This window comes from Antechinus flavipes, chromosome 2 (assembly GCF_016432865.1).
Source record: "Antechinus flavipes isolate AdamAnt ecotype Samford, QLD, Australia chromosome 2, AdamAnt_v2, whole genome shotgun sequence".
Lineage (NCBI taxonomy): Eukaryota > Metazoa > Chordata > Mammalia > Dasyuromorphia > Dasyuridae > Antechinus > Antechinus flavipes.
In genome coordinates, this window is record NC_067399.1 from 648,690,973 (window position 1) to 648,714,273 (window position 23,301).

Here is a 23,301-nt window from a genome sequence, read left to right on the forward strand (position 1 = left end):
AATTCTATCCTATACCTGAAGAAAAAAAAAATCACTCTGCTATACCTGAGTCATCCATCTTCTGCTTGAAGGCTTCTATCAAAAAAACTATAAATTTAGGATCCTGAGTCTCAATAACCTTAATATTGTGACTTCTACTCACCTTTTCATTCTCATAATAACTTCTCTCCATTCCTCTGGCTTGGTTGCAGGTCATGTTTCTTGTTCTCCACATACCATAAATAAAAGATTTCATTCTCTCTGTATCACTCCCAAAGGATCACCAACTCCATGAATCCAGCTCCCTCCAGATGGCAATAGACACTCACTACTTACCTCTCTTATAGCACGTTAGTTAGACTTTCACCATAGTACCAACAATTTAGAACTTGAAATGGACCACAAGGACATATATTCCATTTCATCCCATTATTTTACAGACAAGGAATTTTGGTTCATAGAGGTTAAATCAATTTTTTAAGGTCACATGGGAAGTAAAAAAAAACCAGGATTAACCTAGAGCCTTGGGACTCCAAATACAGCATTTTTCCAACTTTACACATTGCCTCTACTTCATTTTTGTATATACATCATCTCCATTACTAGACTATAAGCACCTTCATGGCATGGACTGTGTTATTTTCTATATTTTTATTATTAACACCAATTGTGGTACCTTATATATAATTGGCATTTTATAAATGATATTTTAATTTAATTAACAATATGAAATGTATATGAAGGAAATAAAATTGCATTCTATTAGCTGAATTAAACTTCAGAGTTTTCACTAAGGCTAGCTACTGTCCCCAGTGGCTACTTTTTTGATTACTAAAGTTGCCTGTGTTTGTGTAAATTCTGTGTGTAAATATGCCATGTGTGTATCAAAACTGAAGCACCAGGTTGTCTCTGGCAACTGTCAATTTGCATTTGCCAGACATTTAGTTAATCTAATTCAGTATTTTTGCATGGGGTTCATGCATGCAGAAACACCTGCCAAAGGTCTGACTTTCTGGCATATAAGCCATTTGTACATAACCTCATGTCAGAACATGGATTGGTGAAGGCTAATGGGACCATTGCTTTCCTGGCTAGGAGGGTGATAGCTCCTTCTCTCAAAGGCCTCAAAGCAACTGTTACAAGATTGGACAGGATTAACTCATTCCCACCCCCACCCCCCTACTGCTCTCTCAAAAGATGTTCAGTAGATATATAGATTAGAACAAGTTTAGATTATGGATAAAGAATAGCTATTAGTTACTTGGTAGTATATATCACATGTAAATTAGGTGATTTACCTTATGTTTCCTTGAATTCTGCAAATAAATGACTGGCTAAAACCTTATACTTTGGCCAAAGATGTTAGCACTTGGATGCATTGATTGAATTTAGTTTTCTGATTTGAAATGTGGTGATTGAAATCTAATGAAATAGCATTCTATGTAGGTTTGGAATTCCTTCTTAAAATCCCAAGTCTGCTACTTATTCAATGTCTCATTTTAGAAAAATGAATTGATACTTGATTGAATGAACCAATGAATGGAGGAGGAAAAGCACTAATTAGGTAAGTTTTAGTATGGCAGGCACTGTGAAAAGCATTTGGGATCCAAATACAGAAGTGAAATGATCCCTGTCTTAAGGAGCTTATGTTCTAATAGGAAGAAGCAATACACATATGTGCATTGTGGCCAAGGGGAGTTTTGATCTTAGAAGTTATGGAGATGGTAAGGAGAACCACACATGAGTCAGTTGGCACACTCTGTCCAGAAGCAATAGTCATCTTAATTTGGTTACCATACAAGAGGTCCAAATTAACAGAACGGAGAGTAGTAGGGCAGAAGGCAAGTCATCTCTTAAATGGCAATTTGGAATTCAAATCTCAGGCTGGCTTAATATAGTTAGCAAGGAGAGTTGTAATCATTCACAATACCATAGTTCAGTTCTAAAGTCAAACTTGAGGTTCTAAAGCTAAAGAAATTATCTCTCCTAGTGAAGAAGAAGGATGTTTTCTGGATGTTCAATCAGGTATAGTTTGGGTGTGAGACAATAAGGATGATAAGGGAAACAAGGAGATATCTGACTGAACATTTCATGGAAATGAAGTGTGATCTCAAGTTGCTTATACATAAAAGGTTAGATAAATCATTTCTCTCAAAGTCTCCATTTTTTCTTCTTTAAAATGAATTTGTGGGACTAGATGATCTCTATGGTACCTTATGGCTCTAGTCTATTATCCCTTGTTTCATTTATTCTATTGGTTTAACATATAGAAGGAACTTAGCTAAACAAACACATTCTTATGGAAATTGAGGTAGTTTGAAATTGGATAATTTAGAGCAAGAGAAAGAGAGTCAACAGACCCAAACTATGATTTTATCTAGCTTTCTATTGCCAAAGATAATGATGTCAATGAAGGCATTTGTTTTGTTCAGAGACGGTAGTTTGTGAAATTGCTTCTATGGAATTTGGTACCCTAGTGTAAAGTGTAAGGCTTGTGAAATCTGAGCAGTCTAATTATCCAGTGACTACATATCAAGGCAAAAGCCTTTAATTAAACAAGCAATTAACCTTGGCAATAGAAGGAGCAACAAAACTTAACTTATTGATTTGCTAATTGTTCTCTGTGAATTTTAGTTGTTAGAGGTAGAAACAGAAAGAGGGGTTATTCTTTTATGGGCTCTTTGTCACTTGGGGTTTTTTTTTTTTTTTACCATATTTCAGTCCTCTTTAAATCATCTTTTTGTCCTTCTTCAATAACTGAAAAGTTATTGAATGGTGATTCTTTATAGGACTCCAAGTATGGTGCACTAGTTGCCAGGTATACCATCCATTTCCCTTTCAGAAATTGTGTGACTTCTATATAAATTGCTATTGTTAGTGGCAGTGTTGTGCTTGTTGTGCTTGTTGTTACAATTATATTCTGCTAAATCCAGTAGAAGCTAAACAACAAAATCAAAACAAAAAAAAAATTCAGTTTCAGTTTCATCATCCATAAAATAAGGGGATCAGCCAAAAATATTACAGTACTTTCCACTTTTGGAAAAAAGAAATTGTGTGATTTTACACATCTATGTTGTTATTATTTGGAAAACAAATTTAGCTCTACTTGACCTTGATTCTGAAAAAATAAGCAAAGCCTCCTATCTCTTTGGTTGTCTCATGATTTTCTTATGTCTCTACTGTTTGGGAGGGGGGGGAGGGATGTCATTTTAATTTACATAAATGAGCCCTACTTCTAGTCTCCTTGTGGCTAATTCTATATATTATCATACTCATCACTAGAAATCATTTAATGGTTTGAAATTTGTAGAGAGAAAACCTCAGAACTTGCTCTTCTCCAGGATATTGGTAGGTGGATAAGACTGGTCAGTACCATCCAAATGGCATCATTAGAAGCTTCACCATTTTAGAGGGGGTATGAGTTCATGCTAACAATTTTTCAAGAAAAATATCTGCAACCCAGGGAAAAATTAGGGGGAATTTACAGTTGTGAAACTTTTCTGACACAATTTTCATAACTATGTCTATATAAAAGCTTCAGCATTCTTTTTCCAAATATGAGTAGAGAGAAAGATGTAAAATAATGGCCAGATCTCATATTGATCTCACAATCCTTTTAAAAGCTCTTAAAATATAAGTTTCAGACAACTTATTAAGTATGCAAAGTAGCATAGTAGAGAAATTTCCACTGATGTCTTGTTCCTTTGGTCTCATCAAGGCATATAGATGATACCATATTCTCAAAGGTTGTGCTTGTGGACTATAATCACTACAACATTCCTTTAAACAGGAACTACTGAGTATTTGGGCTCAGCAATGTACTATAGATAGATCATCTCAAGAGTTAAATTGGAAGAGGATTAGCAAAAAGATGGACAAATATTTTGACACTAGCAAAGGTAAAAGATAATCAGGTCACTTGGGTCATGGAAGGGTTAAATCATAGATCATCCATAGGAAGATAAGGTAGAAGAAGATAAAGATGAGAAAGAAGAGGAGGCAAATGAGAAAAAGAAGATTGAAAAAGAGAAGGAAGAAATTGATGAGAAAAAGAAAGAAGAGAAAAAGGATTTTGAAGAGAAAGAAAGGCAAAGAAAAGTAATAAGAAAAGAAGGAGTAAGAAGATGGAAAGGAGAAAAAATGGAGAGCAGAAAAGGTAAAGGAGAAAGAGAAGAAATGTGAAAAAGCTGTTTCTTCTGTCTTCCAGCATTCCATTAGTCCAACAACCAGCTAAGGCAAGGTCAGCTGAGAAAGACTTCTTCATCAGTCTTGAAAGGCACTATTATCTAAGCAGTTTTAACTCATTTTCAGTGCTGACTAAACAATATTCAGTAATATATGAAGCCAAATAGCTCTGCTTCATTTCTGTGAATAACAGGGTAGGGAGCGAGTATATGTTTTATTATTAAACATCTTTAATTCAAATGCTGAATATTATTAGCAGCTTTTGAAGGCACAAAATATACCTAAAATGCATGGAATAGTCTAAACAGAGTTATAAATCCAAAAACCAGCGACCAGAGAATGAAAACTATACATTCTAAATTTACATGTCAATCTGTATGGGGTAAAGAAGGTTGTTTTGTCTTAAGATCTGTGGAACATCAAAACTATCCATCTGTACCTAGGCTACCCAAAAGAAAAATAATACTACGGGTTATTAATGCACTAGGTCTATATCTCATAAATATTTTCTAGACAGATTCCCCATTTTACCAATACTTCTATGGTGCTTAATATTCTCTCCCTTTCTCTCTCTTGCTATCATTCTCATTCTATCTCTTTTTCTCTGTTTGCCTCTCTTTCTATCTCTCTGTCTCTCTCTGTATGTCTGTCTCTCTCCATTTCTCATTCTCTTTTACTCTCTCTCTTTCTCTTTTTCCTTTATATCTTCATTTTTTGCAATTCTTCTCTATTCCTTTCTCTTTCCCCTGTTTGCATGCCCTACCTCATTCTCTCAATCAACTTCTCTAATCTAAGTCAAAAAAGTAAGCATGGTACATCACACCATGAAGAACAGACCATTTTGGAAAATAAATTAATTTCAGGTATGAGATAAGGCAATGAGAAAACAGATCAATTAAAACATAGATTGTGTGTGTGTGTGTGTGTGTGTGTGTGTGTGTGTGTGTGTGTGTATGCATGAAAAATTGAATTCCTGGAGCTAGGCCCTCAAAGTGCCAGAGGAAAGCATACAGCATATTTTACTTTCCTATTTTTAATTGCATCCCAAATGCAATTTTTCTATTAAGGGTCTAAAGAAACTATTCCCTCCTTCCCTCTGATTGAAGATTGAGCAGCATCAATTTCAGACTGCATTTGTTTTGATTAGCGAAATAGAAATTAATCACTTTGGTACCCCCATCCCCATTTTTAGCATTCAGAAGTAAATAACAAAATTATAAACACGCTTTTCCTCAGGGTGTTTTTAACTGACTGTTGAATGTAGCCATTATTTCTTTGCTGCTCAATCATTTTAGTAGGGATTTTGGTAAAGAAATCAATTCTGTTCTCATTAATACCCCTGTAGATATATCTTCTGAATAACTATACAAGGCCATAGACAAGGCAATCAATGTGACTTTTTATTTCTTCTTGAACACAACCCTAAACTCTCTTCTCTATTTGCCCAACACTCTAGGTCAAAGCTGGCCTAATTACAATTTCTGGTCAGAGGAGATGGACTGAAGGGAGTCATCTAGCTTTGTTCATCTTGTTTTTGTTACTGAATGCATGACTTTCCTCCATAGGGAAGCTGTTGTATGACATTTTCCAAACTGTCAGGTTAAGAAAAAGAAATGCAGTCATCTGCAAAAGTAGAGGAGCTGAAGTGATACATTCTAAGATTACTTCAATAATTTGGTTCCTAATGGTGTTTGTCTCCTGTCCTGGTTCAAGAACCTTAATGGCTATCTTTTTATCACTATTGTTTCCCCTCTTCTTGGTGCAATTTGGTTGCTCTAGCTATATGAGATTCTACTTTCCTTCTGACTTGCCTTCATATTCAGATGCATTAGTGAGTCTAGTCTAAAAGAGATCAAAAGGGAAGAGATAGCAAACAGCACCAGTCCAATATAAATTCAAGCCTTGACTTAATGGTCAGAGGGAGGGAATGACACATCCTCTAAATCTCTGAATTGTACAAGCATTTATTTTGAATAAGTCTCCATATCAGGCTAAAATTTCACCTTTTTTGGGTCCTCATCTTTCTTTTTATTTTTAGTTATAAGCTGTGTCAACAGCTCTTCCATCAATGATTTCTATGCTCATACTACCTGTGCCCATGTGTGGTCTCAACCATATAAAAACCCTATAACAGCTACCCTTCCCCATCAGACTGAGTATTTCATCACTTTCCCATAACTCATCATTTTCTGTTTTGTTCTGACTCAAAGGAAAAGTGAGGTGAGTCTAGACAAAGAAAAAATCCAAAATCAGATTGCATGAAATGTGGGGAACCACAGGGTGACCAGCTGACTATTTCCTAATAGGAAAAGTGAAGATAATTCAGGAGCTTTATCACCAATATCCTATTTACTCCCTCCATCCCACCATTATCTCATTTTTGTTTGTTTTAATGAATACAGGTGAACAATGCCAGTTTTGCAGCTTTTCTCCCAAACTTAGGGTCAGACTAACAGTACAGGCCAGGAGAAAAAAAGATTCAGAGGAGAGGGGATACAGATGCCAAAGGGGCATCTTACAATCAGCAGCAAATACATGTGGGCTCTCACAAAGGACATGGGAACCCAAGCTGCCCTCCAAAAGGGAATGGGGTCCCAACAATTGCTTCTTGCCCTCAGGCCCAGGAACAGGGCTTCTTTGGCACTTCAGAATGATCACAAGTGGTTTGCCTTTTTATTCATATAGAACAAAATTTACAAATTCATTCATACACTTCTTGTTTTTTGTGTTTTTTCTTTTTTTTTCTTTTTTTACTGACTTCGAAAATTGGGAATATTCAAAATACACTTTTACCCCACTTCATTCTCTCATTATTTACAGGTATATACAAGAAAAATGTAAGAGTCTTTTGTGTTTTTTTTTTTCTGTTTGTTTGTTTTTAGTTGTATTAAAAAGCTCTGCTGGTTGGGTGGGTGGGCAGAAGGGTAGGTGGGTGTCAATCATATGGATGTTCCATGGGAAGTTTCCATAGCCTCTGGAATGACGCCCCCAGGCACAGACTGGAATGACATAGGGATGGGGGTCTTCACGGGGCTCTGACGAAACAGTCCCCCATTGGGAGATCTGTGTTTGCACTGTATTGAGGGCATGGTTGCTGAGCTGCTGAGAGGCAGTGGCAGATTACTGCCCGCTGCTGATAGTGTCCGACTGGTCGCGTGACTGCTCTGTTCGGGCAAGAACGTGGTAACTGACAGCTGAGTGTTCTGGTACTCGCGGACCGGCTCCAAGGTCTGGCTGGGCGGCATACCGCCAATCTCCAGGGCTGAGATCTCGATGGATGCAGGAGAAATCTGCTTGTGAGCTATATCTTCATCAATTAAGCTGTTCATGCGTCTATGGACTTGCTCCAGATTCACTTCTTTATCCTGGTGAGAGAGCACATGGCAATCAGTCCCAATCAGTTTCTCTTACCTTTCTCAGAACATATGTGACATGGATGACTGCCTTGGATGAACTATTACCCTGGGCTTCCTAAAGCATTCCTGAAAGCAAGCAACCGAAGTTATGTGAGATGAGAAAAGTGATGATATCATAACTATGGCTGAGTGGAGAGAGCATTGGAGCAACTTGAGTTCATAGCTAGCCTTGCGACCAGGGATTTCTTAACCAAGTATTCATGAACTTTCTTTATTTTGATAACTGATTTTCAATGTAATTGGTTTCTTTTATAATACTATGGATTTTATTTTATGCATTTCATGACATTTTCCAGGGAAAGAGTCCATATTCTTTACTAGAGTACCAAATGAGTCTATGACATCAAAATATTCAAGAAATCCTTCTCTAAACCTATTGACTATTTTACCCTGATTTTATCATGTAACCTCTTAATGTTCCAATCAACCGTCTGGAAGGTAATAAAAGATTGCATCCATAGACAAAGTTTCCTCATATCTCATATGAATATTATACATATTTCATACTCAATGAAATCAAAGATCTAGGCTCTTTCCTCATCCTATAGTATAATCACCATAGTTATTGCTTTCACATTCTCCATCCCTTCCTTCTGCCCATGCCTTCCTCAGTCTCATACCCATATGTTATCATAATGATCAACTTCCATTTTTTTTTTTTGTGAAATGGAAAGATATAGATTGTTGGAATTCAGAAAATCCAAAAGTTTCTTCAGTCATTCAGTTCAAATGATTGCCCCAACAAAGCATCCCTCAAAGCTGTTCATAAGGAGAGAGATCTAGATTCTCATATCAATATTTGTAAATTTATCTATCTATAAAATAGTAATATATATTGTAGATAGGGCTATATGTAGCAGAGAGAATAGAAAAATTAGTTTGGGATCAGCAGTGGTAATCTACTCTGCTACTTCTGCTTGAGTCACATTGGGCTAGTGACTTTTTCTCTTGGCCTCAATTGTTCCTATGCATATAAGTATATTGGACCAGATGACTTCAAAGCCCTTTCCAAACAGAGGTCTATAGTCTATGAGCTCTAAAATGAATGGAACTATATTAGATATTCTTCTTCCCTTTCATCTTACTTTTTCTCTAAACAAAAGGATTAATGACAGGATAAAGGATTTTAAACTATCATCTGTGTGATTTGAGATGATATATTTCCATTCCACATGCCTCCATTTACTTATCTATAAAATGGGGCAGTGATCTCTTCTTGACTTAGTTCAACTCTAATACACTACAATTGTAGAATTGTAGAACAACAAATTCTATATAAATTGGATAACAGAGTTGAAGAGACCTTACAATCCCAAGATTCCTGAAGAGGATTTTGTGGTCTCAAGTCTCAAGACATTTCATTACAACACCATGAGCATTTTGTAATGGGGTGCCTTCTGCACCCTTACACCATGACTAAGTAGAATGATAATAACGAAGTAAAATTATTTTTCTTAAAGTTGAAAAGGTTCATCGTTTATTATCCTTTTTAAAATAGTGAATTGATTATTATCACATAGGCAAAACACAGAAGACTAACTAGCCCCTCAAGGACATTGTCTCATACTTTATATCTTTCAAAGCACTTAAGGGAATTAGATCCATGGGCAGTATTCACAGAAGTTATATAGTCTTAGGTTTGAAAGAAACTTTGAAGGTCAGTTTGTCCCAAATCTTATTTTACATGGGAAAGCTCTCTATTATGATCTTTTATGTGCGGTCAGCAAGCTTCTGCCAGAATTCTTCCATCTGGAGAATATGCATAACAACTTTGCTTTGCATGGGGAAAGTGAGAGGAACTCACAAAAGACTGGTTATTTTGTCACTTAAATTCATCCATTGATGTAGATGATGTACTTACTCATTAGCTTGGAGAATTGCCTGGGGGCACTGAATTGTTAAATAACTTGCACAGAATACTGTAATCAGTATGTGTCAAAGACAGAATTTGAACTCATGAATTCCAAATCCAAGGCTTGCCTTCTATCCATTATGCCATAGTGTCTTTCTAATTAGCTCATGCTATTTCATTTGTAGACAGCTCTAATTATTAGAAAGATCTTCCCTATATTGGACTGAAATTTCTAATTTGTACCTACTCATCTGATTTCCCCCCTCTGGAATTGCATTGAATATCAAATCACTCTTCCACATGATGACCTTTTAAATATTTGAAGACAATTATAGAGTCTCATCTCCTTCTCTGTCTCCTCCCTATCTTCACAGATACCAAATCTGATCATCTGTGGGATGAACATGTATGGCCCCTTCAGATGATTCTTAGACATATCAGTTGTGAATCCTTGCAACATTCTGGGTATTTTACTTAGAATATCCTCTGCTTTGTTACAGGCCCTCTTTAATTATTTCAAGAATTAAATGCTCTATTATAGGTATGGTTTAACCAAGATAGACTGCAGTGGACATTTTAAACATTACATCTTTTTAAATTGAATCTAAGGTTCAATCAAATTTCTTTTTTTATTACCACATGACACTGCTTCGAACCTATGAAATCTCCCACTGTTTTTTGTGTGAACAGCTACCTAGCCATGATCTCCTCTATCATCTACGTTTCAGCTGAGTTTCTTTTCTTTTTTTTTTTTTTAATCTCAGAGCAGTGTTTTAAATTCAAACTTACTGCATTTCTTCTGATTAAAATTGGTCCACCATTCAAACCTTTCACAAAGTTATTTTAAATTATACTTTTCTATCCAAAAATAGCTATCCTGTTCACACATGTAATCTATCATATGCCTTTTTTCCAATATTTTGATTAAAGTGTTGACTAAACCAGGGTCAAAGATGGAGCCCTATCACATGCTTTGTGCTTTGAGTTTTTTAGGTTGTTGTTGAATACTATCTGGTCTTATTCTGTCATCAGAAAATATTTGTGTAATGTGTTTCTACTCTTATACTTAAGTTCAAAGTAGTTTTCATGAGGACTTATGTGAAAGTTCAACCTTTTTATATATATAATACCTTATTTTCTCAACATGAATCCTACAAGATCATTATCTACATATTTTCTATCCAGAAATTAAGCCCATCTACCCCTCCCATGACCTTCCTTGGTATCATGGTGAACAACAACTATGGGGCATGGTATAATTCATGCCAACTCTTTTAGGGATATGTGGCAGAAAAGCAGACATCTCTAAGGAAGCAATTCGAGGAAACACATGCATATGATGACCAAGACTGGTCTTAAAGTCAAACATTTTAAGAAAGGGAAAATCCAAAGGAAGAAGCAATGAGAATAAGTATTCTATGAACCATTATCATCTCAACCTGGGACAAGAATGTTGGGTCAGAAACCAATTATGACAAATCTGATGACACAGGTGAACTAGAATCAGGGAATCAGAGTCTCACAGATGGCTTATTTGGGGGAAAAGTAAAAGAAGGGGTCAGTCTGCTGGTCTAATAAGGAAGCTTTGAAATGTTTTTTGGACACTTTAAATTTACTTTGAATGAATGAATACAATTTATTAAGTGAATTTTATTTGCCAGAGAAAATACTAGGGATCAGGAAAAAAAAAAAGTAAGTCTTATTAATGGAGGGGGTTTGAAGGAGGTCTCTTCAGGAAAATGAATACCAACAAAATAAAAGGTGATTTAATTCTAAGAATAGGGAGAATCAGATGCAAGTGGCTAGATTGGAATATGTATTGACCACTAGTTGGACTAGTTTTGAGGCAGGGAAAAACTAAAAGAATTTATAATTGGGAGGAATATTCATTGATGAAATCACAGATCAGATCAATGAGAGCTATGTCAAGGTAGAATGAGATTTATAGGTAATTGACTTCCCTTGATTGGAGCTCTATAAACAAAGGCCGAATATTCATGTGGTTTCCAAGGGATTCCAAGAATTCCTTGTTTATTATTCAAGTGTAATGAACTAATGTGAGAGGATTGGTGAGCCAGAAGTGGATGGTTTCTGAAATTCCTTCCAATTCAGTAATTCCTTATTTTTATGCTGACTCTAGGAGAAAAGGCACAGGACTCAGTGTCAAAAGGATATGGCTTCAATTACTGATTTTTATTATTTATATGTCTTCATGTAAATAATTTTATAGAATAGGAGCTCAGTATTCTCATCTCTGAAAGGAAAGCATTGGATAAAATCTCAAAAATCCCTTTGAAATTTAGGTCTAAGATCCTGTGAATATCAGGAAAACTCTTGAAAGTCTGGCTCAATGTCAATGTCTAAGGATTAAAACAATTCAAAAGAATGCTTCTAAACTGTTAGTTGATTATATAAGGGGATATTTATTATCTTTTGCATTTACATACAAGTACAAATTTGTATTGCATTTTGCCTACATTTGTATAACCATCAGTACCTAGACTAGTAGCACATAGTAGGCATCTACTGAATTGAATCAAACCCAATTGAAATAAAATGGGGGGGCTAACCATCATATTTTTTTATTTACTTTATGATCTCCATTGATGAAATTCCCTAACAAAAATGATCTGAGCAGTTATTTCTTAATATCCTCTTTCAAATACAAGTTAGCAACCTTTTAACATTGCTCACATCTTTGGTGTTGAAGTCTGAAATCAGTAATTTCCTGAGATTTCAACTCACTTTTTGAGTTTGGATGAAATTGACATGAGCTGCCCATAAGAAATGGCTTAAGGTCTATATGCCATTGAGATCCTCCTCCACTTTTAGGGGTTCTACCCCTTATCCAGAGTGGGGTACTATTTGAAATGTGGATTACCCAATCTAGTTATAGAAAAAAGTCGAGGCAGCGTGGATAACTACTTATATTTTGGGAAGAAATGGTGCATTCCATTATGTAATGAAAATTCTAATCCTTTAAAAAATATGAATGGCTTCAGTTTCCATCCTCATTATACAAGGTTCCGATGTTCAGCCAGGTAATGATATGTAGGCAGCCTGTGGAAAGAGACTTGGAGAACTGTTCTTGTCTTTGTTAATTTACCACAGGTAACTGCCCTAGTCAAGTATCTCCAAATGCAAAATAAGATCCGCTGACTTATTTGCCATTTATCTTCTTGGAATCTGATTCTGTAGTTATTGTCTCTTATTAAATATGATGACAGATGCACCACCAAGAGGCTGTTCCTCAACTCCAGACCTCTCACAAACCTTAGCTTCAGAGAGACAAAGTTCTGTAATTAAGCTGCTGTTCACCAATGTGGAAACAATACAATGTAGTAGAAAATGGTAATTAACTAAGCTCTCATCTATGTAACAGCTGTTATGAGTGGAACTCATTAGGACTGACATTGGTCGAGCTCTGTTGGCCACTGTTTCAAGTTGAGAAAGGGGAAAAACTGATGATAAGGGAACTTGGTTTAGAGAAAAATAAAGTTAAATGAAAGAACATCAGACTTGGAATGAGAAGAGACCTGTCTTAGAATCCTAATTCTCTTACTTGCTAGTTGCCTAACAATGGACATGTAACTTTATCTCGGTAAAATGAAAGTGATAATGTCCATAACACTTCCCTTACCTTATTATTATGAGGACTCAAAGGGAAAATGTGTACAAAGACCTTTGTGTCTTTGTGTAAGTGTACATGAAGTTATTGTTATTTATAAAGACCTGGGGGGTGGTTGGAAGAGGGAATAAAAGAATAACAAAGTAGATTGATGATTACAGATTTAGATCATAGATTTAGATCACAGATCATAGATTTAGAATTAGGATGGATCTCATAAACCACTTATTGCATGATCTTTTCATTTCACAGATGAATAAATTGAAACTGAAAGAGGTTAAGTGATTTGCCCTGTTATATACAGGTAGTAATGGACCAAAGAGCCATAGGTCCTTTGATTTTGAATCTAGCACATTTCTACCATGCAGGGCTGCCTCTTATTTGCCATAGATTATATTGTCCATTCCTGAGTGAGGGATTCATATTTTATGGCCTGGTTTTATCCATGGTGCACTTCTTGAAGCAAAACCTTCCCTGACACAAGAGATTCTTGGTCCTGTGCAAGGAAACAATGAAGAGTGAAAAAAGAACAGGATTATGGAGATGAAAACTTCCATATTTATCAGTGGGGTTATAACCATAAGGGCACGTATCCCTGATGAATAGAGAGAACTCAGTCACAAGAGAATGATGTTGTCACCATATCCCAGGAGCAGCTGTAAGAGACAGGTGGAGACTTTGATGATCTGGACACTCCTCACGTTATAATTTTCCCAAGTTTGTGTTCATTTCACTGACAAATTCCAGAGGATAACAGGAACAAGGGATTGGAATAAATTAATAATCACTGACTTTTTGTAACAAGTAGTTTCATGTCACTGATTTTTTGCTACTGAATTATGACAGATTATGGATATTGTTTCTTCCCCTTAAAATAGTTTGATGGAAATGTGATCACAAAGATATGGAGGTGCTTCAATGGAACACAAGAGAAACTATTTATGCTTTCTCATCTTGTGAGATTCTTGTAAATATTTTGCCATGAACAATGATGAAGAGGCACCTAATGTGCTTAGATATTTCTATATAACTTGACATCATGCCTATCCCAATGGAATATTGGCTGTCCATTGGTCATCTCTAGATCTATTCCTAGATCTGGAAGGGAGCCCAAAAGTTATATCTTCCAATCCTTTCATTTTACAGATGATGAATCTGGCTTCCAGGGAAGTTCATGATCATATTAGTAGTAAAAAATCAGAGAAAGAAGAGGAACTTAGTTCCTTTTATTTGGGAGCCTATGTATTTCTACTCTACCAGATAAGACCCACCACATATCCCTCTGATGACTCTGAGGATTCTCTTTGTGCCATTCTGTGCAATTCTTCCTTTGGTAATAGGCTGCAGAAAACTCATACATTCTACTGTTCATGCCTCTCATTGCTATGTATGCAACCTATGATTTATTTTTTTGGAAAATATGTTATTTCATGAATGAGCATGACAAAGCAACAACCAAAGAATACTGGTTATCAAAGCCACTAATCTATTTTAGGGAGAAATTTAGGGTAATGAAAAACACTGAATTTCCCAACAACAATCTAGACTATTCTCATCTTCTCTTAAGTTCTGGATTCAGATCACTGTTCCTCTTAATATTGTCTTTTGATGATATATCTACTAATGTATTAGATTCAAAACCTGTCCATCCAACTACATATCATAAACTAGAAAATAGTTGTTCTTGATCTATTTGGTTATTCATTTCTTTGTAGAAGGAAGGCTAAGACAAATTCTTTTGTGTAATTAATAATAATAATAATTAATAAAGGCTTACAATGTTCCTGGATATAATGTAATCCAACTTATGTCTCAGGAAAGAGGGTAGTTGGGAACATAAATAATAATAATAATAATCTTTGTATAGTCTTTAATATGTGCCAGATATTATGATAAATGCTTTACCATTCATTATTCTTTGTCTTTTCACAAAATATCTGGGAAATAGGTGCTATTATCATTTCCATTTTACATACAATGAAACTGAGATAAATACAGGTTGAGTCTTTTCCTAGAATCACACAGTAAAAGTCTGAGGCTAAGTCTGAACTCAGATCTTTGTGACTAAGTTTGGAACTCTATTCATTGTGGCACCTAGCTGATCTGTGTGAGAATTTTTCAGGTGCTTAACAGCTATCTGGCCAAAGTGAAGTTCCCTGAGGGAATCTGACAATTTGCAGTGTAAAGAAGACCTAATAGATGGAAAAAAAAAAATAGAGATTCAACAGACAACTGAATTTCCAGTGGTCTTGCAGTTAGTTGGGGCCTGGTGTAGCATTTCAACATGTTTTTCCTGACTCAAGTTCCAACCCTTCCTCCATTCCCCTCCCCACAACAGCTAGTTGTTGATGGTGGTATGTGTTTGGTACCTCTCATGCAATAGAGGAAATCTATTTGAAGTAAAGAACTCTTTTTAAAAAAATCTTTTATCCTCATCATTCCAGCAATAATGCCTTGAAATGATAAGAATTTAATGAATTTTTAAAATTATATTGAATTAACTCAAATATCAATTCAATACCTACCCTTTAAATGAAAGATTCTCTGACGGGAAGACAAGACTCATCTCCTGGAAATCCCAATCTTCACCAAGAATTTCCAGGGTCAACTTCAGCTAAATTTTTAAACCTCATTTTATTTTTATTTTTATTTTGCTTTTGATTTATATAAAAACTACTGAAATCACAGACCAGGTATGAATGGAGATGTGGTATGGTGAAAATAATACATAATTAGGAATGAGAAGTCTTAGAATCCAATTTTGGTTATGTCACTGAAAATTGCTAGATGACACCTCTCTGAGTTTTTAAAACAGTGATAATCATTGTGTTACCAACTTTAAGAGAACTAAATGAGAAGAGAAAACATTTTTGTTACTGTAAAGTAATATAAAAATGTAGACTGTTACTGAAACAGAGAAGAAAACATTAATGAATGAATTGTTCCAGCTCCCTTAAAAGAAAAAATCCAGATAAATTTGCAACATTATTTATATTGATATCAATGTAGTACATGATCATTATGCTTAATTGTATAGGTGGCAATGCATATAAAAATTTCCCAATATTGTCGACAATTTTACATAATGATTGTGTGCATGTCTATATATAAAAAATAGTTGTGTGAGTATATTTATGTTTGTATGTATGTATTTGTATACACACATGCCTATGTATATATGTATATTACACAGCATAGAGGCCATCTATTTCATCCTTTAATAACTAATGAGGATTCTGAAATCTAGAAAATGAAAGTCATTTGTCCAAGGTCATCCAGGTAGGAAATGGCAGAGCTGGTGTTCGAACTCAGGCCTTGTGACTGACTCCAAGTTCAATTCACTTTCCATTTTACTCCCTGAGAGACATGGAAGTAATCATGTGTTCTAGAAGACTCTGCAAGAAGAATGCAAGCTTGAGTCAGTACTTCCAAACTGGAGGGCCTTCAAGGACAGGTCCAACAATGGCCTTTTTGCGTTTCATAGCAAAACCAATAGAGTGCACACTCTATGAAGATGAGTGACCCTTTCTATGTATTCCCATGAACCAGAAAAAATGTCTCATACATTGTAGATAAACAATGATGATGGTATGCACATAACACTTCAAAGTTAGCACAAGTTTTACAGATATTATCTTACAACATGATAAGATATACATTATCCTCACATCAATCTTAGAAGGAAGGTCCTATTATTACTCATGTCTTGCCCAGAATCCCATAGCAACGAAATATCCGAGGTTGGATTTTTAATTCAGGTATTCCTGACTCCAGGTTGAGCACTTTGTTCATTGTTCCACTTAGCTGCCATAATAAATTACTGATGAATTTCATTGTCTTGTGTTACACTATGTTTTGTGGTATTTCTGTGAATTGAATAGCTTAACTATGTTTGGAAGACTCGAGACTAAGAGGCTAGTTACCTGGGGACTCAATGTTTTGACCTTAAAAACTTACAAAGAATACATCATAAGGTTTAGGAGAATGTAATGCATTTATGAAGAAAGAATGACTATTTATTGTCATTGCTCTTTTGAAAAAAAGTAATATATGTACACATATGTTCCAAGTATATTTATATACACATATATGTACACATACACATAGGTGACAGTGTCTGAATCTCTCAAAGTATACAAATAAAAGGAATTTTGATCACATGAAAGAAAAGAATAGTGACAAAAGAAAATAGAACATGCAGTAAAGTCATTGTAAGCATTGTGGGAAAGTAACTAAATTTGGAATCAAATGAAATGGGTCCAAATCCTGGCTCTACCACATAGCATCTCTGATATATTGGAAGTTATATTATCTCTTTAGTGGCTCTTTTTTTTTTTTCATCTGTAACATATGCAAGATGAACTAGATGATCTTTGAGATAGCTTCAGGTTCATGTCTATGATCATTGGGTACCAAGTATGCAGAAGGCATCTCAGCACTGGAGAAAAGGGAGATTGGGAAGAAAAGGGGAAAGCCCAAGGGGCAATGGAGGTAAGGAAGAGGCATCCATACAGAATTAATAGACTCAGTGTTCAGAGGATCAAAGAGAAGGATGGAATGAACTCTTATCCCTCCTATAATTTCACTTATTCCTAGACTTACTTTTAGGTGATGTAAGGAAATAAGATGAAAAAAAAAAAAAAAGGAGCAGAAATGGAATCCAATAACTAGGTTTGTGAGGAACGATGCTATGTATCTCACTCCATACACCTTCTCCCACTTATCATCTTTATTTTACTAAAATATTAATGTAAGTGAAGTAATCCAGGTCTTTTCATGAATCGAAATGTCTTTGTTGTGTCCAATAGTATTGCCATGAAGAGTAATACAAACTCCTAAATCTGGCTACTACACAATTGTATATAAATATCCCAGAAAAAAAATCATGTTTGTATCCATAGGCATATTAAGAGACTAGATGTTCAACAGAAATGAACATCAAAACGGCTGCTATGGAATTTTTTAAATTGAAGATGCTTCATTATAATACCATTAAGAATGAAAGCAAAGTCATCTTCAGCATGACTGCTGACAAGAATTATGAACAAATTCTGAAATTTTAAGAGTCTGTAATTAATGTTGCTTTCTCATCTAACTGCAAATAGTAACTCTGTAAATTACGGGTCACAATTTGTACATCAATGTTTTCCTAGTCCATGAATAGATGAATTATTTCATTGTTTTTAAAAGCTTTCTATGTAACCAAGAGAAAGTAGACTCAACTAGCACTTAGTACATTTAGTTAAGAGTAGCCATTGGCTACCTCAGCATACCTGTCAAGAAAAACAAAGATGTTAATATTGGCTGAATTTCCCAGGTCTCAAAAAACAGTCATCCATGTCTCTTTCAATGAAAAGAAATCAGACAAGCAGACCTTATTGGTTTAGATTTTCCCACCAGATCTACCTCAATTCTAGGCATAACTAAATTCCATATGAATTCTCAGGGATCAGGGATAGAATAGATTTAACGTCACTTGGTTTGAGTACTTGGAATTTAGGAAAGATAGGAAAAGGTAAGACCATCTTTGAATATTTCACAGGACTCTTAATCCTGATTTGTCCATTTAGGTCTCTATCTCTCTGACTTTTTTTCTATCTTTATTAATCTCTCTCTTTGAGTTTCTCTCTTTGTGTTAGTTTTTCTGACTGTAGCTCTCTCTCTCTTTTCCTCTCCTCTATCTTTGAACTCCTATTTTTGGAGTTCTACTGTCTCTACTCTATCTCTCTGTCAGGCTATCTCTTCCTCTCCCTTTTGATCAATATATACTAATTCTAGTCTTGCATTCATTGTTGCTAAATTTTCTTAGTCTTCTAGGATATTTCAAAGATTTGTAGTCCCTTTGGCCTAGGGTCTCCTGGAAGTTTATCCTAATGTGGAAAAGTCAATGATGGTATGATTAGATACTTGAAACTCAATTCTACCTGAGACCAAGAATCATCTCTCCTCCTGGGAAATCTCTAATTCAACAATTTTTCACCCACAATTCTGTACATTCTGCCAAAGTGAGCTTTGTAAATGCAATGGTCATTTAACTCAGCAATCATCACACACCTTTGCCCAAATGGTTAGAAAGTAGAAAAAAAAATCATATGAATTAATTGAATAAAACATCCAACCTAAAAGAAATCTGGTAATGGGGATGTTTCAAATGTTTCTTCTACCTTAGTTTTTACTTTAAATGAATTTCCTCAAAAGAAAAAGAAAGCTTTTCAATATAGTAAATGTCATTTTAAATATTTTCAATTGTGACTTCCTTAGCTAATAACATACCATTTCTCTCTTACATGCTTCTGTGGGGTTAGGGTCATTGAGGATGCTTGATAAATCTCCATTCTGACATTTATTTAGTGTGAAGTGTAAGAAAAGCAGAAAGAAAAATAAACAAAAAGATATTCTCCCTGATAATCAAATGACCCTGTTCAACATAAGAGTGGAATTCATGCTTCTTGATGGCTAAATCAAGAGAGGAAATATGAAATAGTCAATATGTAGTAGACTTCAGTCAAGAAGTCATAGATTCAACTCCCATTCTGAAATATATTGACTCTATGATGATGAAGAAGTTACTTAATTTCTCATTCCTGCAGGAAACTGTATTTGAAGAGCACTTGGACTATATTGGTAGAAGGAATTTTTTCACTGGGAGTTCTTTACCCTTATGGAATCATAAGCAAAACAAAGAAAGAGAAAGACAGTGGCAGAGACACTAGACAGAAATGGAGAGACAAATATAGAGACATACATAGACAATGAGAGATGGAATACAAAAACAGAGAGAAATAAGACAGACAAATAAAATCAGCAAGATAGGAGATAGGAGATTTAGAAATAGATAAAGCAGGTTTAAGTAAGTAGTCACCTGTCACCTTGATGCTTTTTGTGTGAACAATCACTTATTTTAAAAAAAGATTATGATATCTTATCATTGTGTAAAGGCGACCTTAGCTTTCAAAAGGATCAAAAGTGGATCAGAGCTTTGTCACATTTTACCAAGCTGAGAAAGACTTCAACTTTTGGACCAAGAATGGATTGGAATTGCTTAGCCAAGCCATACATGATTATCAGGTTGTTGCACTATTAGCTGATGAAATCTTTGGCTCCATCAACACTCAAAAGCCATTCAAGTCCTACAAAATGTATTGTGCTTTAGCTTTTAGATTTAGCACTGAAGGAAGAATATAGATGGATCACCCACATTCCCCAATGTGATTGGGGAAATCAAAGCTCCTTGAAGGATTGCACAGCACTGAGAAAAGGCACATTACAAAGCAACCTAAAGACCTCAGTTCTGCATCTGTTGGCACCAGATTCCCAGACTTGAGATACTTTATTTGCTACAACCTCTTCACCCCCCATCTTCAAAAAACTCCCTGAGATTTGAATTGATAGATTCTCATTTTCACTCTTTTCCAGCTGTGTTGCTGCTACTTGTCTGGAATTAACATCTGTTTGAACTGAAGGAATCTTGCAAGTGTCTCCATATTTCCCAAATTACCAGAGGTTAGCTTGTTAAGCATTTTAATTGATGCAAATAGATCCTGGTTTTATGCAAGAATGTTTCAAGAATGAATTTAATTTCTTGGTGGAAGAAACCCCAAAATTTCAATACCCATTGCCTTCCTTCAGAGAGAGTTTTCTAGGGGAAACACTCAGAAGGGCTTTTTTCCAGAAAACAGTTTATTTGGGGTCATGTTTGGGGGAGATGCAGCAGATCAATAATATGAGCAGTCTCTGGTATGCCATCTCCTAGGGAAAAGGCCACTTTAATTAATGTCTTGAATGTCACCTAAGGCCAATTTTGTTCTTGACCATAATGAATCTGAATCATATGTCTATGTCTGTATTGACCATAGTTGGTGGGGAGTTGATGGGAAATAGCTCATAACCCTCAGAAGAAACCCAGCACAGTTTCCCCATACTGTTACTTAAGATAGATGGCCAAGGGGCAGGTGGGCATGGATTCTGGGCTACTCTTACCCCTAGAGCTGGTCTCTCCAGGTCAGGGTAGAAGCACATTGGTGAGGCAGAGTGGGTAAGGACGCCCTCGTGCTGCCCACACTGCATCTGCTCTATAGATAAATACAGGACTTTAATGCCTTGGCACTTTTTACAAGCATTAAAAAAAATCACTTAAATTTGTTCTTTAAAAAAAAAAACACACAAGAAAGCACTGTAAAAAAACCAAATCTATGTTATGCCTCTAAACTATATGAAAATGATTTATATTATTTATAAGGAAAAATCCTAAAAAAAAAAAAAATCTCATAGCTCAACTCTTGACTTTGAGCTTCCTTAAGGAATAGGATAAAAGCTATGGACCTCTTTTGGTGTTTCCTGATGGCAGCGGTTGCTGTTCCACCATAGCTCCAGGGCTGCCACAAGGCATGCAAGGAGAAGGCCCACAGCAAGGATGCAGAACACGCCAGCAAAACTGTGTAGTTTCAGGGACTTGCCATCTGTCTGAGCACTGGTGTGGCTATTCAGGTCACAGCGACCCATTCTTGGCCACCATTTTTGTTTAAGAACGTCCAAATCACCAGTATCCTGTAGCTCCAGGATCCTAAAAGATAAAATAAAGAATGATCACTAATACTGGAAAATGACAAAAAAAAAAAAACTACCAAATTTTTTTATGCTGAAGTCTTTCTCATTCAATTTTAGCATGGCTGGAGGAAGGTGACTACCAGGAACAGTGGTAGGATTAATATTACTGTCACTATCATCTTCATAATCACAACCATCAGCAACAATTTCACCATTATCACCATCACCACCACCATCATAAAAAGCAAGCAATCTATCTTCTTTATTGCTATCACCATCATTATTATCATTATCATTACCATCATCATCTTTAAAAATCCATTAGTTATAATTTATATCCCTTGTTCTGTGGTTTGTAAAAAAATAAAAATTATTTTAAAATTACCTATAAACGTATTCTCATCGTAATTAGTACTCTTCCTTAGTCTTTTTCATCCAATGCCAGACCAGAAATCTTGCCAAATGTCAAACAGAATAATATCTACATTCTCATACTCTTGAGACATAGTAATAGTCTTTAATAAGAATCACAATCTTGTCATATGTTTTCATGTCTGAACAAACTTTCTTGATAGGATGCTAACATGCAGGGCTCTTGGTGCTCAGAAGTGTTGATATCTTCATTTAATCTTTTTGGGTTTGTATTCAAGTTTAATCATTAAAAATTTAATTTAAAAAGCAATTATTATATGCATAGATATATATGCGCAGCATATTCAAAGACAAAATGAAGTATAAATGTGAATGTTTTGTAAGTATATTTATATATGCATATATATATAATGCATGTATGTGTGTATAGGTGTGTATATCTATCTGACTATATATGGACACATACACATACACATACATACACAGTATTTGTTCTCCTGAACTCCTTTGTTTCTGGGATTGGGAACCAAATCTCTTTTTAAAAGTTTTATCCATGGGTCAATCCAGAAAGGATATTTTGTTTGCATGTATCCACTTTCAACATGGTGATAACCCTTACTGTAGGAAATTTATTGTATATTCAATCATCTCTACAAAACTCTAACTAACCATTTGTGAAGAGGTCATTATATCCATAATCAGTTAAATGCTGACATAAAGGAAAAATGTAAGTGTTCTTCCCCTTAGACAAAGATAAAGTCAAACTGTAACTACTCTTTCTGGACACCTGCATCCATACAAAGAATTTGGATGTGATTGAAAATTGGAGGGGATGTTGTTTACTTTTGTTTTTATCTTTATCTTTCAGTGTGGGTTATGGTTTTGGAATTCATTGATTCCATTCCATTTAATACACACACATACACACACACACATACACACAGAGGGATATGTAGACACAAAATTCAATAGCCTTTCTCCTAGAATATGTATTCATATTCTAGATGAATATATTTGTGGACTCTAGTGAATAAATACAGATCTGCATTAAAAAATGAAAAGTAATGACCAGGTACACATATTATCACCTGATCAGTTTAGGAAAAGTGATAAGAAAATGGCAACTGAGCTCTGCTTTGAAGGAATCTAGACATTCTAAAAGGGAAAAAAAAATTAAGGAAAAACCATATTGCAGACTTTGGTGAGAAGAAATAGTCAGAAATGAGTTGAAATGTCTTATACTGAGCACAGCTACCCCGCTGACCCACAAATGTAACTACATAGTACAATAAAGGAAAGGGAGTGATATGAGGTAAATGGGA

The 23,301-nt window shown here is 35.4% G+C and overlaps 1 protein-coding gene across 3 annotated transcripts in view; it reads right to left on the bottom strand.

Annotated features, from left to right (window-relative positions):
• Positions 1-6,815: 6,815 nt before the first annotated feature.
• Positions 6,816-23,301, bottom strand: part of GRID1 (glutamate ionotropic receptor delta type subunit 1) — a 1,107,390-nt gene continuing 1,090,904 nt past the window's right edge. The window contains exons 15-17 of one of the 3 annotated variants that reach the window (XM_051982369.1): positions 21,383-21,623; positions 21,041-21,132; positions 7,434-7,529 (exon numbers count right to left, since the gene is read on the bottom strand). In XM_051982369.1, coding sequence (XP_051838329.1) covers positions 21,043-21,132; positions 21,383-21,623 — 331 coding nt within the window. In that variant the 3' untranslated portion in view covers positions 7,434-7,529; positions 21,041-21,042. Of the gene's footprint in view, positions 7,530-20,332; positions 21,133-21,382; positions 21,624-23,301 lie in introns of those variants that run through there. The other 2 variants (XM_051982367.1, XM_051982368.1) reach the window with 2 other exon arrangements.